The sequence below is a fragment of the Xenopus laevis genome, chromosome 2S, assembly GCF_017654675.1.
Source record: "Xenopus laevis strain J_2021 chromosome 2S, Xenopus_laevis_v10.1, whole genome shotgun sequence".
Taxonomy (NCBI): Eukaryota; Metazoa; Chordata; class Amphibia; order Anura; family Pipidae; genus Xenopus; species Xenopus laevis.
Genome location: NC_054374.1, coordinates 56,899,853 through 56,919,987, shown reverse-complemented (window position 1 = coordinate 56,919,987; position 20,135 = coordinate 56,899,853). Strand labels below are relative to the sequence as shown.

General features: G+C 37.7%; 1 protein-coding gene across 3 annotated transcripts in view; it reads right to left on the bottom strand.

The window, feature by feature from the left end:
- Positions 1 to 20,135, bottom strand: part of mdm4.S (MDM4, p53 regulator S homeolog) — a 109,613-nt gene that overhangs the window by 46,204 nt on the left and 43,274 nt on the right. For 2 of the 3 annotated variants that reach the window (NM_001088965.1, XM_018248139.2), the window contains 3 exon segments: positions 9,911 to 10,007; positions 10,649 to 10,710; positions 16,098 to 16,147. In NM_001088965.1, the coding sequence (NP_001082434.1) occupies positions 9,911 to 10,007; positions 10,649 to 10,710; positions 16,098 to 16,147 (209 nt within the window). 3 annotated transcript variants of the gene reach the window in all.

Here is a 20,135-nt window from a genome sequence, read left to right as displayed (position 1 = left end):
TTTTAATACACAGCACTATTCTGGTTCAAGTTTTATGTATATTCATGTGTTGACATATTGAAAGTGTTGTTTCTACTCAGTTGTGTTTTTCTACTGCACTGCATAAAATGGCAGAATATAGGCCCTTGGGCTCCATAGAAAAGAAATCATGTGCCCAAACAAAGAGGCCTGGGATCGGCAGCCGTCTGCTCTTCGTAGTGAAATTGTGTCAGCAAACCACGCAGTAGAACAACACTATTTAATGGCACCGTCTCCTGTTACAGTGTTTACATGATTTTCAAACGAAAGTTGCCAATTATCGACAGTCTGCAAAAAGTTTACAATGGCTGTTTCCCAGCTGCAGTCTTGGAAGCATAGAAGAAAATCATCTGTATTGTAAATGTCTTTTTTTAGTATGTGCTAGATCCGGGGGTAGGAAAGCTACTGCTGAAGATTGTGTTAAAATGAATGAGCGTTTTAAATGAACAAATTTACTACTGTAGGTTGGCTGAAAAGCGGTGTGCAGGGTTCACATATGATGTGTGTCTAGGGGAGACAAATCTAAACCTGGGAATACTTTGTAAGATCTGCTCATATGGCAAAGTTACCGTAATAGTGGATCTTTCACCAATGTACTATGCCAAATTGGGATGCCCCTGGACCAACAATTAGATTTAATGTGGGCCCTAGGGAAACAAATTGGGAGAGGACCACACTAATTTACCTGACTGATATCTTCCCAGTGTTCAGACAGATATTTGTTGAGAAGGTGCCATACATGAGCAAATAAGTTTTTATCAAACCTTGTACAGCCACCTTAGTACAGAAATGCACTGCCTGTACACTATAATATATTTAATGATTATGGAGAAAAACACAATAGAAATCAGTGGTCGGCCTTTGCCTTAGTGTGCATACTGCTGACCTTTTAGCATGTTCTGGCCTAGTAATGCACCCACACAAACACAATATAGATAAAGTCATAGCTATGGCTTCTTTGGTATAAATAAATATGGGCCCCAAATTACCATTGGTAATTATTTTATGAATTCTCCTCTTACCAAAAGTAATAAATACCAAAATAACGAGCACTGACGGTCCCCGTATATATGACCACAGATTGGGGGCAGTCTTTTTCGCCAAGTCTGTTTTTTTCAGATGTTTATACTATTCCTTATGCTTCTAAGCAGGTCCGTTTTGCACTGCATAAGTCTTCTCAGAGCGGCAACAGCTTATACTAGTGCATATAATGCACATGCCAAAAAAAACAATTATTGGTTTGTATCTAAAAGTAGCAATAAAGACTTTGACTGACCCAGCGTGGCTTGTTTCTTCAGTGTGGAGCCATTTTAACATGGTATAATTTACAGAGAGACAGTTTAGAGCAAACTACTGTTGGATTACATTTAAAGCACTTTCCATGCTAGGAAAGACTAGCTTTTGTGTTGGACATATTTTGTGTCTTCAGTCTTAATACACATGTAAGTTAACTCTATAGTAAATTATTTTAATTTTCTTATCAACTCTGCCATTTTAGCCCCTATCAAGTAGTTTGGATAGTGCTTTTATTTTCCAAGTTTAGTTGTTTTGTTTTTTTAATTTTATTAAGAGTAATGTCCATAATGTTTATTTATTTCTGTTACATTTTGGTTTGTATGTATCTTTAGCGTGCTATTAAAATATCACAGCAAAGTAGAAAAAATTATTAAATGTGTTAATGAAGAGGTTTTGTAAAGCTTAATAAAGTTAGGTCCATAAATATTTGGACAGAACTTTTTTCTAATTTTGGTTCTGTACATTACCACAATGAATTTTAAATGAAAACTCAGATGCAGTTGAACAGCAGACTTTCAACTTTAATTCAGTTGGTTGAACAAAAAGATTTCATAAAAATGTGAGGAACTGAAGCCTTTTTTAACACAATCACTTCATTTCAGGGTCCCAAAAGTAATTGGACAAATTAAAAAACCTGAAAATAAAATGTTAATTTCCAAAACTTAGTTGAAAACCCTTTGCTGGCAAAGGCAGCCTGAAGTCGTGAACAACTCATGGACATCACGGCTTTCAGTTGCTGTTTCTTTGTATACCTTTCTGACCGAAGTTTAGTCTTTAACAAGTGAAATGCATGCTCAATTGGATTCAGATCAGGTGACGGACTTGGCCATTCAGGAATATTCCACTTCTTTGCTTTAATAAACTCCTGGGTTGCTTTGGCTGTATGTTTTGGGGCATTGTCCATCTGTATTATGAAACAACTCCCAATCAATTTGACTGCATTTAGCTGGATTTCAGCTGACAGTATGTCTCTGAACACCTCAGAATTCATTCGGCTGCTTCTGTCCTGTGTCTCATCATCGACAAACACTAGTGTCCCAGTGCCACTGGCAGAGAAAAGACTTTCACTGGCACACAGGATTTTTAGCTGAAGGGCAAGCGCTTGCAATTTTTTAATGCAGTGCAGGTGCAACGTTTCGGGGTCACGCCCCTTTGTCAATGCTTGACAAAGGGGCATGACCCCGAAACGTTGCACCTGCACTGCATTAAAAAAATTGCAAGGGCTTGCCCTGCAGCTAAAAATCCTGTGTGCCAGTGAAAGTCTTTCCTATGGAATTTTGAGGTGGCCGAAGCCTCTATCGTTGTGCACCAGGTGACAAGTACAGGAAGGGTGGTGTTGGTGTGCGGTTAACCGAAAATTTCTTGGCTCCAGTGCCACTGGCAGCCATGCATACCCAAGCCATCACATTGCCTCTGCCATGTTTTATAGATGATGTGGTATGCTTTGAATCATGAGCTGTTCCATGACTTTTTTTGCCATCGTCCTGGTAGAGGTTGATCTTGGTTTCATCTGTCCAAATAATATTTTTCCAGAACTGTGCTGGCTTTTTTAGATGCTTATTTTTTTTTTTTTTATCAAAGTCCAATCTAGCCTTTCTATTCTTGAGGCTTGAGTGGCTTGCACCTTGCAGCGCACACTCTGTATTTACTTTCATGCAGTCTTCTCTTTATTGTAGAATTGGATATCAATACGCCTACCTCCTGGAGAGTGTTGTTCACTTGATTGGCTGTTGTGAAGGGGTTTCTCTTCAACATGGGAATGATTCTGGATCATCCACCACTGTTGTCTCCTGTGGACGTCCAGGTCTTTTTGCGTTGCTGAGTTCACCAGTGCCGTCTTTCTCAGGATGTACCAAACTGTCGATTCTGCCACTTCTAATATTGTAGCAATTTCTCGGTTGGGTTTTTTCATCTTAAGAATGGCTTGTTTCACCTGCATGGAGAGCTCCTTTGACCGCATGTTGTCTGTTCACAGCAAAATCTTCCACAACAAGCACCTCACCGCAAATCAACTCCAGGGCTTTTATCTGCTTAATTGATAATGACATAAAGAAGGAATTCTTCTGCCCATGAAATAGCCTTAGAGTCAATTGTCAGTCAATTACTTTTGAGCCCCTGAAATGAAGTGATTTTGTTAAAAAAGGCTTTAGTTATTCACATTTTTATGCAATCTTTCTGTTCAACCCACTGAATTAAAGCTAAAAGTCTGCAGTTCAACTGCATCTGAGTTTTTTCATTTAAAATTAATTTTGGCAATGTAGAGAACCAAAATTAGAAAAAAGTTGGCTCTTTCCAAATATTTATGGACCTAACTGTATATCATCAATTAGAATATGTGGGTATATGTTGTCCAGTCTAGCTAAGGATTCCACTGCAATCGCAAAAAGTATGGGGGATAAGGGACAGTCCCATCATGTTCCTCTTTTTGGGAATATATTTGATGAAGTAAAACATTTAAAAGTTGAGAGTTTTCATCACCCAAAAAAGCCAAACTGGAGCACCAGAGTGAGAATGTGTTTGCTGGGTGGTTGGACACGCCTCCTTAAGAGTTCCTATTAAAGAAACAGTAACATGAAAAAATTAAAGCTTCTGTATAGCCAAGGGGGAATCTATTCAAGCACAGGATACACAGTAGATAACAGATACAGCTGCCCTCATGGCTGCACAGCAGCTTGTTTATATAAGCTATTGCAGAGTTTCTGAAACAAATACACCAGTTTTACCACTGCAGCACAACAATACATTATACTGTTATTCATTTTAAACACTAATTTTGTATGCTACTGCTGTCCAGAGGTCAATGTTCTGTTTATATGCATATAATTTCAAAGATGGTGCTTCGGAAAAACACCCATCTTGTAAACTTTAATGGGTATACAACAGGTGTTTTAATAACACTAATTTATGTATTTATGTTTGCATGCATGTATGTATATTTTTATTTGTAAAATGCTCCTTGAGGGCAAAGAACTGTACAATCATGTGTCACATAGTACAACACATATCAGAAATATCATTTATTTTATGTATGAGAACACAGCCGATTTGAAAATTTCTATGTCTCCTGAACAGGCAAATAGCAAATATATATAGTGTTATGGCAATTTCTCACTTGTATAGATAAAAATCTCCAGGCAGTACACAACCTGTCCACAAAACGGCATACTTCTGATTTCAAGGCCAAACATTCCACTAACAGTAAGTTTACCATAGAAAACTATGCATTATTAGAAAAGCAGATTCTGGCAAATCAAAAATGGGTAAATATATCTATGTATGGCAAACTACCAAGTTGCTATCCTTTCCTAAACTTATTTTTTTATAGAAATAGGTGAATTTCTTGAATAATGACCTCAAAGCTTCAAATATTCAGCATCATTTATCCCACACATCATTATGTATAAAGGTAAATGTAGAAAAAAAGTAAGTTCACCCCAGAAAACCATATATTTTCGGAAAGTACCCAATCCCCCGAATCCAAATTGGGTATGCATGTCTTTCTACTCCAAAGCACCAAGCTGCAAATCTTTCCTAAATTTGGCACGTTTTTAAATTATAGAAAATCGCCTTAAAATATTGCAATTCGTCACATTTATCTCACCCAATTTCTTACATGCAATTGGAAAACACCCTAGATATTGACACCAAGGGTCTACTGAACTCTTTGATATGCAATATGCATAGATATACCAAAGCAGCTGGCATGTGTGGACCCCAAATAAAAATAGTGCAATGAATTTTCTCCACTGTCTATTCGCCTTCTGTGAACAAAGCCCCTGGACTGAATATTTTTTGCCCAAGAACCTCTAACAGCAGAAAGACCCTCCCCCATAACCATATATTTTTGTAAAGTACACATTCGGACACAACCAAAACAACGCAAATATAAAATCATAAAAATATTTAGGCAAACTATTAGGCAAATCAATGAAGTAACAAAATAACTGATCCGACAGCGTGGTTAGTGGTCAGAATGTTTGATCCAATAGTCGCTGCAAAATCAACAGTTTTTAGCAGAATAACAAGATGGAAAACTGATAAAATGAATAACTTAAAAAAAAGTAAAAAAGAACATATAAGTGTGTGTTTGTGTATACATGTGTGTACAGCTCTAACAAGTGTATAAATGTGTTTATATGTGTATGCGACTGTAAAAAACTAAAAAAGCAAGGAAATTAAAAAAAAAACTACCTTCAGTTATGTGTGTATGTGCAATTGCATGTATGTGTGTAGATGTTTCTAGGAGAACAAGGTGTCAGAGCTGCAGAGTCCAGGATTGCAGAAATTAGCAGCAGGAAGTGCGTGGCCGGAGCTTCACATAAGGTCGGGTCCAGGAAGAAGCAGCACTGGAGGAGTTAAGAAGTCGGGTCCTGCGACAATTGCATCGCAGGACCCACGTGGCAGCCCCCTAGGCTCGTTGTCTAGGGGGTTGAGCAGCCAGGAGAGCCTCTCGGCCCACACAGAGGCCCAAACAGCCCCTACCAGCCCACTAAATACTGACTTTCTATGGCACCTTATAGAAGCCCCTCTGGTATTTGCCAGAACTCACAGATTACCAGTCCAGGCCTGGTGACATCTACAAGAATAGGCTTTGCACAGGCCTTTTTGAAAGGAGAGTGGAAGGTTCCAGAAGCCAGAGAAGAATTGAAGATGTGAGTAAGTGCTGGAGTAAGCCCAGCAGCACAGTGTTTAAGCAGAGAAGGCGGCATATAGTCAAGATAGAAACTGGGAGTTGGGAGAAGAGAAGCTTGGAAACTTCATACATTGTTACAGGAGGAAAGGAATTTAGACATGCAGAAGGGAGCTTAGGAAGGATGAGCTGGCAGTAGTAGAGGTAGGAGTCTGTGTCAGGTTGATCGCTACTGTTGATGATGGATGGAGAAGAGAATTGAATATAGAAAACAGGCATTGTGAGTTGGATTTGAAATTGTTTATAAGGGCACTGTAGTACTCTTGCTTGGCCTTCTACAAGCCAGAATTGAGGGAAATGTATAATGAATAAAGTCCACTTGCGTACAGGATTTCTTCCACATCCATTGAGCAGATCTTGTACAGGAGCGTATGAATCTGTATTGTGAATTCAGCCATGGGCGTGGGTTTTGAACTTGAGTACGCTTAGCCTATAAGAACGCAAATGAGCCAACGGTGGAGGATCGTATGTGATTATAATCACAATGTTATCAGGCTATGACAGCTCCATAAAGGAGGAGAAACTTGACCTGAAAGAGTGAGCTAAGTCCAGGAGGCCAGAATGTCACGTGTACGCCGAGTTAAGACAGTGGGGGAAGAGGCAAGTGGGAAAGAGAGTGAGAGATGTAAAATGTAACCAAATGATTGGAAGGGGGGGGGGGAAAGGGGTCAGAAAGATCTAACCATACAGAAAAGAGGGTGGAAGATCTGAAGGGCATGCACCTCAAAAGAGTTGAATGACAGGCTGGTGACTGGTGAAAGCAATTGAGCAATCAAATCAACAAAAAGGATTAACATTTTTTATTAACTATTATTTTGGTTTGTATATTTTGGTTAAATTTTTAAATGTGTCTTAAAGTGATACTGACACATTCATATGAAAATAGGAATGTGTCGGTATCCGTGAAAAGCAGCTGCACACAAAATATAAGCAGCTAAAGCTCTTCAAAGCCACCCCCAGCCCTACTAAACCTTAGTAACGGTGACCCTCAGACATCATTAAATCATATATAAATATTGTTAATTGTAAGTAGTTTACCTTGCATTTGCCCTTATATGTTCAAGTATCTGCTCCATGGGTCTGATATTATGTGTTGTAGGGTGAACATGCATGACTTGGCTATAAGAATGGAGAACCCTCAAGAGTATGCAGAGAATGGGTGGTAGGCTGCTGCTATCCATGATCTTTTAAGGGTAGTCAGTTTAGCGTCAGCGGCTACTTCCGCCTTCCTTGCCTTGGATGAGGCGCAATTGTGGAGCTGATGCGAGCGCCACCTTGCGTGCGCTCTCTAGGCGGAGGGGACCCGCGATTCGCCATCTGCGGCCTGTGTTTCCCCATCTTTCAGGCTGGTGAGGCGTCTGGAGAGGTAGGAGACTTTTTGTGGGGGGTATATAGGATCAGGTGCAGTCTGTGTAGTCTGGTTATTTGGGCATGGGTCCGGAGCTCCTTACTGTGCTTCTGCTCGCCAAACGGAGCAACAAATTGCAACACTTCGGTCGACTGGCAATCTTGAGAGGAGTCTCTTGCTCACTGAGCAGGGCCAAGCAGGGTCAGATAGTGAGAGGGCATACAGTTTACCAGATAAAGATATCCCTCTGTTACAATAAAAACAAACTAATAGTAAGTTTAAATGTAATTCAGCAGGAAAAGTAGTAACCTCCGCTGTATGCTGGCAAAGGTAAAATGGAAGAGCTAGCATTAATTGTTATGTGCTAAACACTATGATATAATTGGCATCACAGAGACCTGGTGGGATGAAACATGCGACAGGGCTGTCAATTTAAACTGTTACACCCCTTTAGGAGGGGAAAAAGGGATTTAAAAGGGTGGAGGAATTAAAGCCATGCTCTAAAAAAAAAATCACCATGGCAATGGGGAGGGTGTGGAATCCCTTTGGGTTGAGATTTCGACTGGGCAAAAAGATACAAAGAAAAATCATCATTGGTGTATACTATAAACCACCTCGAATAAGTGACGTGTTTGAGGCACAATTACAAATGGAGGCTGCTTCACAACAAGGGAAAAGGCTTTTCACAGGAACACAGAAGAAAAACGCAATGTCTTTAAAATGCTGCTTGCTAAATATACATGTCAATATATTCCCCATGGAAGCAAGAGACGTTGTTGCAAAGCAAAACCTTTGTAGTTTAACAGAAGTGTTGATGTTGAATTTGGTAAAAAAAGACGTGCTTTTAAGTTTGCCGGGGAAGATGAAACGTTTGTCACGTATAAGGAGGCCAATACTTAACGCCAAAAAGCTTCCAGACAAGATAACATTGATACGGAAAAGCGTATTGCAGAAGGAGCAATACTAACCCAAAATTATTTTTAAATATGTAAACATTAAAAAAAAAATGATGCAGGATAGGGTGGGGCCCTTGTTGTCGGGGGGGGGTCAGTTGGTTGATGAGAACAGATGATTTCTTGGACAAGCATAATATCAAAGGTTATAGTGATACTAAAATCTGCAATAAAAATGTGTGTGTGTGTGTGTGTATATATATATATATATATATATATATATATATATATATATATATATATATATATATATATATATATATATTTTTTTTTTTTTTTTTTTTTTTTCAGTGGGTGTGTGTAGGTATGTGAGTTGGGTTTCATATGGAGGGGTTGAACTTAATGGACTTTGGCCTTTTTTCAACCCAACTTAACTATGTAACTATAGAAGGCTGGAGGAATAGGAATTTGTGAACCAAAAGAAAGACGAGATGAGAAGATTTGGGTAGGTCATTTGAAGTGGCTGTGCATCTGTGTATTGTTAGTAACTGGAGGACAAAGGAGTTGTAAGTAGTTTGAGTAGTTTGTAGTAAGAGTGTAAGAGCTATAGTATGTGGATGGGAGCAAGATAGGTGAATAGAATACTGACAGACAATAGGAGGGTTAAGTAACTACCTTAGGAAGCACTTGCATGTAAATAGTACAAATGCAGTTTATAAATTTTTTATATATTTAGTTGAAGTACATAGTATATCTTAAATGGACAATTATAAGGCAAAGAAAATTTAAAGTAAAGAAACTGCTACATGAATTAAATAATCCCAAAACACCTATTTAGTGTCTCTCTCTTGCTTTATATTTGGGCAAAACCACCAATCCGGTCATCAAGCAGATAATCCCCTGCACTGCTGACATGGATCATAATCACTACATGCTGGGGTCTTGCTCATGTCCAATTAGCAGCAGTTGGCACTCTGAACCAGGGCCAGATACTTCAGCTCATTGTCCCCTCCATATGTGAGCAATGATATGGGTGCATGCACAAAGCTTTTTGCCAAGTGGTGATACAGAGATTCAGTGGCGGCTGCATTCACAGACATATTCTTCTATGGGCACTATGAGAGAGTTGCTGCCCCAAAAGTCACAAAGTACTGTTTATTACCATATACATTAGAACATGGTGTTTTTTTAAATGTCCATCTTGTAAATAATGACAACATTTAATCAGCAGATATGAACAATGCAGGTTTTTTACAGTCTGAATCTGAAGTGTGATAAATGCAGGGGCCAGTTAATATCAGTTCTGATACCTTTTGAAAGTTACACAAAAGAAAAGCAATCACAGCAGCCACACTGTGGAAAAATACTCCCTGAATGTCTTTCTAAATTATTTTTGTTGCCTTAGAGTTTAAAACTTAATAAATAAAAACTCACCCACGTTCTATTCATTCCTATGGGATTTTTTAAATTGTATTTATCAATGGGGGAAAGTTAGAGCTAACCATTTGATAAATACAATTCTAAAAATCCCACAGGGATAAATAGAAAATGGGTTTTTCATTAAGTTCTAAACTGATATTTTAAATAAATCTGGCCCTAAGATGTACGTCTACACCTATTTGGGCTGCTAATGGATAAGTTCAAGAATGTTTAAAAAGGGCTCACCTTTTAAATGACTGTTGTCAAATGAGGTACACATATCACTACTAACACAATCATTTCTCTTGATAACGTCTGTGACTTCAGTTTTACTAGCAAAACTCTAAAAATGTAAAAAAAAATAAAAATAAAAAAAAATTGGCCAAAAGTGATCATTGTTTTTAAATTCATCAGAAAAATATTGCATTAGTTCAATCCCAGCCACCTGTTTTAGTGTCATAGGTTTAAGCCTCGACACAATCACATTAAACAAATCAAAATTTAAAGAATATTTGACAGTTTGTCTTAATGACCTAAAATAGAGAAAGTGTGGATGTTAACAGTAAAATGATACAGATAAATCGACAGACATTGCATTTTTTTTTAAGCTAAACAAAAGTGAAAAAATCTGCTATTTATGTGCTCCAGCTATATTTCTTGTTGAAGCAGGCTTTTTATTCATGATAAATGTTTTTTGCCCCTAAAAATGTTTTTTAGGATAAACATTTACAAAAAATAAATATATATGCAGATCTATATCTATTAATGACAAAGAATTTACAAATTAACAAACTTGGTGGCTGGCAGCCCACACGTTTCAGTTCAATTAGCTAGTAGACTAATGAAGGAACAGAGAAGTTAACTCTGTCCCTGCTCCGTGGACTCCAGAGGAACCTGAAGGTTTAAATGAAGAGTCTGGAGATCCGACGCTGGCAGGTACAGAGAAGGGGGCTCTGCACAAGGTCAACAAAAACCAGGTTTTACCTTCTCCAGCTCCAAACTGTCCGAAGCCTGCGATTTGTTTCTTGAGGGACTGTGTCCAGCATCTGTTAGATGAATGAAAAAAAAATACCCTTCCCCAGTAATACATGTTCTGAAATTCCATGTGGTGTAAGCCACAAAGATTTACCTGTAAATCTACCACTGTTGAGATGACTTCTGAAAGACATTATACCATGTCTGAAGCAGGGACCTCAATTTTCCCTAAACTTTACAATTAATAATCTATTAGGCCAATAAAAGGCATGACTCCGGTTTAATCAATGGTTTGCTTCTTTTAATATTAACAAGACTGTAAGGGTCTAATTTGCCAGTCCACACAGGGCAATACAGTTCCAGGAGTTTACCCCAGTTTCCAGGGCACTCAAATAATCATTAACCAAAAAGAATCCTCTGAACTGCTTTTTGTAAAAAATGTCTTTATTAAATTAGCATATATATATATATAAAAAAAAAGATAGTACCGGTACATACCCCAGCAATGACGACGTTTCGTGCCCACGCGCAAGGTGGGCCATTGTTGGGGTATGTACGATCTTTTTTATATATATGCTGATTTAATAAAGACATTTTTTACAAATAGCAGTTCATGGGATTCTTTTAGGTTAATGCTTCTTTTAATATTGTCTACTAACACAAGTTTAGAAGAGTGGAAAGTCTAAGCTGATGTGATTATTGCAGAAAAGTAGGTTAATATTAACTGGTAACGGATTTCCCATGATAAAGCAGTCCCATTATATACACATTACCCAGAAAGCTCTTATAGTGCCTTACTTAAATAATTTGTTTGCTCTTAAAGGAGAAGGAAAAGTTAGAACTAAGAAAGCCTTATCAGAATGGTCTACCTAAATATACCAGTAAACCCTCAAAGTAACGCTGCTCTGAGTGCTCTGTCAAAAGAAACACTGCATTTCTTTTCTTCTATTGTGTATACATGGGCTTCTGTATCAGACTACCTGCCTTCAGTTTAAACCTCCTAGCCCTGGACGCAAGCATACTCAGTTTGTTCCTCTTCCCTTCCTCCCTCACTTCTCTGCTGTAATCTGAGCCCAGAGCTATAAGTGAGCAGGGAGAGGCAGGAAGTGATGTCACACCAAGCTAATACGGCAGCTGCTATCCAGCTTCCAGAGCTTTTTACTCAGGTATGGTAAAAATTTTACAGAATATAGCATTCTAGCTTGCACTGTTGCAGTTAATCTATTGGCAATAAAATGCCTCTGTAGCTTTCCTTCTCTTTAAATGGGTTGTTCATGTTGCAAACACTTTTCACTGTTCACTTGTTTTCAGATTATTCACCATAAACAGGCTTTTTACAGTTGCTATCCATTGTTTATTTTTTACGGTTTTCCCAAAATTTAAGTTTAAGTTGAATGTCCCGGTCTCTAGTGTCTCCGTCTAGCAGCTCAGTGATCCAGGAGCACTCAACTGTTAAAATTCCTACATTAAGTTGATAATTAGTTTTTCTCAGCAATATTTGTGGAATATTAGCAACTATTGCAGAAATTCTAACAGCTGCCTTTCATGAAACTCAGGGATTCTGCTCAGCAAATAGCAAATGATAAATGTATCAACTAAATATATCAATTTAAAAAATGATGACCCCTCCTCCCAGAGCTGCTTTAGTAGGTGAAAAATGAAACAGTACACTTTAATATTAGAAAAATGGCCACAAATAGAAAAAGAACTGGAAAAATTATATTTCTGGTGAACGATCTGAAACCAACTGAGCAGAAAAAAAAAAAAAGTTTTTGAAGGTGAATAACCCTTTAATCTGTTTTCTTTGTTTTGTGCTTCATACCTATAAGTGAGCAAGAATTGATGGTTGTGACTAAACACTAATAGTTTTCAATTTAATCCCTAGCATGAAGTGGATTTTTTGTTCAATCCAGGTAAACAGCTGCCACTGAACTAGCAATCCATCTTTAAATAATGTACCCAGAAAGTGAATGCCTCAATACTGGAACTTGTGTGTGTCAGCACTGTAGATTATACAATAAATGACCTTTACATGTCCTTAGCATTTAGATTTCATATATGTGAGTAAGCAATAATCTTTACCATGTTTTACCTGTAGTAACAAAACTCTATACCTTTAAAAGCCATTCCAAAGCAGGCAAACTGCAAAGTATGTGATACATATGTCACGGAATTGAGGATGACCAAGCTCCTTCATCTGCATTTTCCAGTTTGTTTACTACTCATGGTGAATACAGAATAGTGATCTAAATGATGGCGATAGGCTGGGAGCATCCTGGGTTGGGTAAGAGTGGTTTAGGGGTGGTATAGATTGCAAATTGCAATCCCTGTCAGTATGCTTTCGTATTCAAATATAATAGATGGAAACTGCTGACAATGCATGGTAATCAACCTGTAGAACACCTTTATTATGTGGATCACAATATGTTTTGGGATACCTCCCTTTATCAGGTGATCAACAAAAAAATGGTGCTTGAGCTTCTATAACCATATGCCCCTTCAAGCTCCTCCCTTCAGTTTGTGTTGGGTAAACAAGCACTTCTATAAAAATATCGCATGTGCAAAAAAACACCAAAGTTCACATACAAGTGTCCATAAATGACAGATGAAGCAAAAGTCTGTGCTCCAGTATCCATAATTATTCCATCAAAGTGTTAAACATATTCCTTCAAAATGTATTGGACAATACTGATTGCCTATCCAAACTAAACCTAGAACTGCAACAATATGCCTATCAACTGAAAGTATCACAAAAAACTATTTGTAAACTATTTACTTTTCTCCTGTACCATATATACCTACCTGTCTTATAGCTGCAGGAAATCCCTCTTTAATGTATCCTATGATTAAAACATATAGGGTTGTTAGCATATTACAGAAAACATTTAAAGTTCAACAAATCATTTAAGCCTTTAGGAGACATTGTATCTAGCATTCTAATCCATCTGTTCTCTTTTTGCAATAGTAATTTTGCATGGTCTCCTCTAGGATGTTGAACTATATCTACCACTCTCCATTTTAGTACGGAGATATGTTTCGCCTCATGATTTGTTTAACTTCCTTAGAGGTTAAAATTATAGCCTTTCTGCCTAAATCTTGCTTGTAACTTTAGCTGCTTTATCATTATTTTCCTCACTAGTGCATATGAGCCTTGCTGTCAAATATTGGCCTTTGATGATCCCATTGTTTTACTTTTGGGTGGTGAAAACTATCCATATGTAGCAGATTATTTCTGCCTGTGGGCTTGCGGTAAAGTTTTGTGCAAAGTTCCCCATCATCTCTATATATGGTCAGGATATATGGTCAGGTCTAAGAAATGAATAGAGTTCTCGGAGATCTCTATTGTAAATGTAATACTCTCATGACTTATTTGCTTCAACCATTTCTCTAGTATCGGGATTTATTTAGAAAAAATGCTTTTTCAAGTTTGTGGACTACAGCTGCACCCATCAATGTGGGTGTGTCATCGAGGGATATGTTCTGTGGGGCTGACTTACCTAGACATAGGGAAAAGAGATTTTTTGGTAAACCAAAATGTGGTGCTTTCCAAGTTTAAGTTGTAGTGTGTGCAATTCAATCAAAAAGGGGGAAAAAGCAAATCATCCACACACCGGAAAAAACGTTGCAGTCTATAGTGTCCATGTGGACTAACATATATAGGGCAAACATCACGGGCAGTGAAGTCCCGCTTTGGGGAACATCGTGGGCATATCATAAATTTTGACCCTTATAAACCCAATGAGTCCCTATTAGCAAAACACTTTAATTAAGCAAAACAAACATCTCCCAACTAAAATGGAGAGGGGTAGATATAGTTCAGCAACATCCCAGAGGAGGAGACCAAGCCAAATTAATATTACAAAAAGAGAATAGATGGATTAGAATGCTAGATGCAATGTCTCTTATAGGCTTAAATGATTCATTGAACTTTAAATGTTTTCTGTAATATGCTAACAGCCCTATACATTTTAATCACAGGATACAGTAAAGAGGGATTTCCTGCCGATATAAGACAGGTATGTGTGTTACACGAGAAAAGTAAGTAGTTCACAAATTGTGTGTCAGTATTGTGCAATACATTTTGAAGGAATATGTTTATGTAACACTGCGATGGGACTAATTATGGGTACTGGAGCACAGACTTTTGCTTCACTGGCAATTTATGGACTACTTATGGGCATTTGTATCTAAACTAAGGTTTTTTTTATGCACATGCAATATTTTTATAGAAGTGCTTGTATACCCAACACAAACTGAAGGGAGGAGCTTAAAGAGACATGGGTATAGAAGCTCAAGTACCAATATTTTGTTGTTCACTTGATAAAGGGAGAAACCCCAAAACATGTTGTGATCCACATAACAAATGTGTCCATTTCTAATGTCACCAAAGGAGGTGGGTATAGGTATGTCTTTACAAATAAAGGGAGTTCCATAAAAAAGTGGGTTGGGACAGGAAGGAGAAGATGAACAGGCATAGTTGGTGAAAAGTCTGGCCTGCCAAACAGGTGTTATAAACCTACAGACCAACCCATGCTTCACTAATCTAAAACCCTGCACATAATGCTTGCTAAATGTAGGCTTTATATACAGCAGGGATGTCCAAAGTTTTTGAAACGAGGGCCAGATTTGGTGAGGTGAAAATGTGTGGGGGCCGACCATTCAGCCTGACATTCTTTGAACCACTAACATCATTTAACTCATTTAAACAAGGAATCGCATAGCCGTAGCAGTAAGATTTGGGCACATTAATGAAATGATCAGCCACTTGGTCTATACTGTTGCCTGTGTGCTGAAGGTGTTAGTAATAGACACGTACTGGCACATAGTGACGCCATACTTCTTTAGTTTACAGTACTGGCACTTCAGTACGTCTATTGCACCTTCAGCCCTAAAGAAGTATATGAGTGCAGTGCGTCACTACGTGTCTATTACTAACACCTTCAGCACACAGGCAGCAGTATAGACCAAGTGGCAGATCATTTCACTAATGTGCCCAAATATTACAGGTAGGCGATTCCTGATTGCACTGTGCTGGCGGGCCGCATTATTATTAATTTCACGATGGATGCTGGGGGCCGGTGTAAATTTGAAAACGGGCCGAATTTTGATATGCCTGTATATGCCTATACAGGGTTCCTGCACAACATGTACTGAATTTTTTTTATTGCTCGAAGCATACTGTATGGCATTCAAAATGCTTTTAAGCTTATGGATTTCAACACAAAACAATTGCTTTAGGGAATTGTAATATAAACTACAACTTTGTTTGCATTACAGTTTTATATAAAAAGAGATAGAGAACTAATTCCTCTCCACCAACAGTTATCATACAAGACTTCATTTATACCTAAATGTTAATGGCAGGGAAAAAAACTGACATTTTTAAATTATGCTTAGGCTCCTGCTAAGACAACCAAAAAGCATATTAATAAATTAACATATGTGATTAAATATCTACCTGTGCAAGAAATTCTTAAAAGGTTCTTCTTTAACATGTCATATAGTGGCCTACAAAGAAAACAAAATCAAAAAGTTAATGAAAATATGCATATAAACTAGTAATGTGCGGGTCAAGTTTTCCACGACCTGACCTGGAACTCCCTCAATCCGCGCCCGACTCCCCCCTTCCTTTTATAGACCCACGCCGCCGATGACATCACAAAAGGAGGCGCAAGTCTATAATACCGGAAGTTGGCAGTGTAAGGTCGCAAATGGGGGAACAAGGTCGGCCCGAACATCACTACAGTGCACATATATACACAAACTTATACTGATCTATCTATACACTCATGTAAAAAAAAAAAAAAAACTATACATACCAATACCTATTACTAACTGTAGATCTTAAAATCAGAATCATACACATGGATATTAAGATTGTTCAATAAATCATCCAAGCCACTATTAAAGACACTAAAGAGATACTGTCAAAATCCATGGGAACATGTGATTATTACTGTGGAATTTTAGGTACCAACTGTTTTTTCAAAGTGTACACAAGGCACAGCATTACTTACCTCAGATGACACTCCAACACAGTATATAGGGTGTCAGTCATGCTGGGCTGTAGGCACAGCAATCCTTCCATAGGCTCCAGCAGTGTTTTCATTTGTAATCGGCCTATGGAAGGACTGCACTGCCTCCAGCCCAGTATGACTGAATATAATAGCAGTGTGTCTGCCCCTCTTATTCCCATACCGAACTTCAACAGGGGAAAAGGTTTTATCTCTCTCTAAAACTGTGCAGTGGTTATGTATTTTTTTTTTTTTGCACAAATATACTTGTCAGGGCCATATGTGGTACAGGTATGGGACCTGCTGTCCAGAATGACAAGGACCTGGGGTTTTCCAGATAATGGATCTTTATAACTGAAGTCTACTACAAAACCATGTAAACATTTACCCTTTAAGTGCCAGCAGACTTTCCCATTTCATCTGCACTCAGTGCCAGGCTTTTTTGAACATTTTGTGCTCTCTCACTTTAGGGGTATTTCCTGGGGGGGGGGGTTCAGTTTAACTAGGAAAATTATATATAGTTTTTTTCAGAAGAACCTGAACTATTTCATGATAGGGATTTATACCAGAAAAATATGTATTTTTTTAATTTTATTTACTGATTTGGAAAGCCTCGTGTTTTTCGAATGTGCCAATACCAGATAAATATATACTTTTATTGAGATTTCTATAGCTCAAAAACTCCCAGTAATAAATTACCAAATTTGCAAAGCACTACAGCAGAATATGGCATAATTATGATCCCAAAGCCAAAAAACAGTAGGTTTACCACAGGAAACCACATATTTTTGAAAGGTACACATTCTGCCGAATCCAAAATGGGTAACCATGTCTTTTTACTCCTAATTACCAATCATCAAAGCTATTCTGAACATAGAAGTTTTCAAAATGTATGAACATTCTAAAAAAGATCACCCCAAAAGGTTCACTTTGCAAGAATGTATCTCCCACAAAGCATAAGGTACCAAAAAAAACATCCTAAACATGAATGCCAGGGGCCCACTGAACAGTTTGATGCCCACTGTGCATAGCAATACCAAAGTATCTGGTGCTTAAAGAGCCCACAATTAAGTTAGTGCATACAAATTGACCCAAAGGAACACATTTACTGAATTTGGGGGGGGGGGGGGGAGAAAAAATATGTTGATCCCCCCAAAACCATATATTTTTGGAAAGTACCCATTCAGAAGAATGCAAAATGGGTAACCATATCTTTTTACTCCAAACGAATGAGTCACAATGCTTTCCCAAACAGTTTCCAAAACGTTTTTAATGAAATACCGGAAAATTGCCTTAACGCTTCCAGTTTCTAGCATCTTATCACCCACATAGCATTAGGTACCAAGAAAAAACATCCTACATATGAATTCCAGGGGTCCATTGAATAGATTGATGCCCATTGTGCATAGGATTACCAAAATATCTGGCATCTACAGATCGCAAAATGAAGTCAGCGCATACAAATTGTCCGTAACTAAGCTACTGAAAAATGAATTTTTCTGCACTTCTGGAGGGTAACAGTAGGGAAACCCTAGAAAACCATATATTTTCCAAAAGTACACATTCTGACGAATTCAGAATTGGTAAATACATCTCTCTACAGAAAATGACCAAACTGCAAAGCCATGACAAACATAGCAGTTTTTATGAAATGTCTGAAAATCGTCACAAAGCTTGCACTTTACCCATTATATAACACAGATTTCATAATGCATACGTTTGGGAACCCCTCTCAGCCTGCATAATAATTAACTCCACTTTCGGGAATAAAAAAAAAAAAGAACTGTGGTATGTCTTTCATTTCCCAGGAATATCTGAGTACTGGGGTGAATTCCCCTGAATCCAAATTGGATATGCATGTCTTTCTCCTCCAAAGCACCAAACTGCAAACCCTTCCTACATTTGGCAATTTTGGTGATATTTCCAAAACTAACCTCAAAGCTTTCACCTTGCAGCATCTTATCTCCCACATACTATAAGGTACCAAGAAAAAATACCCTAAATATCAACGCCTGGGGTCCGCTGAAGAGTTTGATCCCAATGTACATAGGTTTATCGAAGTATTTCTTATTACTTATTTGATGGCTGTCATTTATCAAAGGTCGAGATGAATTTTTGAATAAAAAAAAACATTGATGAAAATTGATGCCCAATATGCATAGATATACCAAAGTAGCTGGCATGTACGGACTCCAAATGAAAATAGTGCATATGAATTTTTTCTGTCGCCAATTCGCCTTCTGTGAACAAAGCCCTCTAACAGTAAAAAAGACCACCTACAACCTACTTTGAAAAGTACACATTCCGACAAATCTAAAACCGGTAAATATGTCTTTCTACTGCAAACTAACAAACTGCAAAGCTATGCTAAACATAACGCTTTTTATTAAATTTCTGAAAATAGTCACAAAGCTGGTATTTTTCCCCATAATATACCCCAAATTTTGTTAAGTACCAGCAGAAGGCATCCAAAATATGAACGCCAGGGGTCTACTAAACAGCTTAATGCCCAATATGCATAGATAAACCAAACTATGTCAAGCACAGAGACCTCCAAATGAATATATATCTGACAAACGTTCAACAGACAAAACAAAGTAACAAAGAACAGAGCGAAATGCAATAAAATCACTTAAATTCAACAAAAATCAATGCTTTTTTTGCCTAGTGTAATCAGTAGTCAGAAACACAGTTTGAATATTTTAGGATGGTCAAAAATGTTTTACAGACAAAAATAAGCGAACACCACCTACGCAAAGCTGAAAATGCAATAAAATGGCTAAACATGTAATATAATGACTAAAACTGCACCAAAATCAACGAAATTGCAATATAATCACCAAAATAACATACAAAAGGTATTGCACAGTACTATTAGCAAATACGCCATTTGCAAAGGGAATAAAACATTTGTCAGTAAAAAAAAGAATGCGATATGAAAAAAAAAAAGCCACAAAACCATGTAAGATAGATAAGATAAGATTTTTTTGTCACATGCATAGTTATACAGGTACAACATTCAGTGAACTGCATCTTGATCCACTTTTTTAGACTGTGCCAAATTAAAACATACTAGTACATAAATGACAGTGAATGAAGTTTGTATAAAAAATATAAAAACAGTTCAATATAAGTATATCTAGTATAGGTCAATCTAAAAACAACTGGACTTGCTGAGTAATCAATGAAGACGTTTCACTACTCATCCGAGCAGCTTCTTCAGTTCAACTGACTGGTGTGGGAAATTCTCGTCATATAAACTCTTCCACTAATTAATTTATAATGGCACATTGTAACTCTTCAGGTAACATCTGAAGAAACTCACAGAGGTGTTGATTCTGTGTAGTTGTGATAGGATTATCCAATGTGTCATGTGACTCCTAGATACAGGTGTTACTTGTGAGAGTTGCATGAATGGATGTGTGAAGTGTTCTGAATCCGCCGGGGTACAGATGTTAGAACAGCATTGTATGTAGCAGACA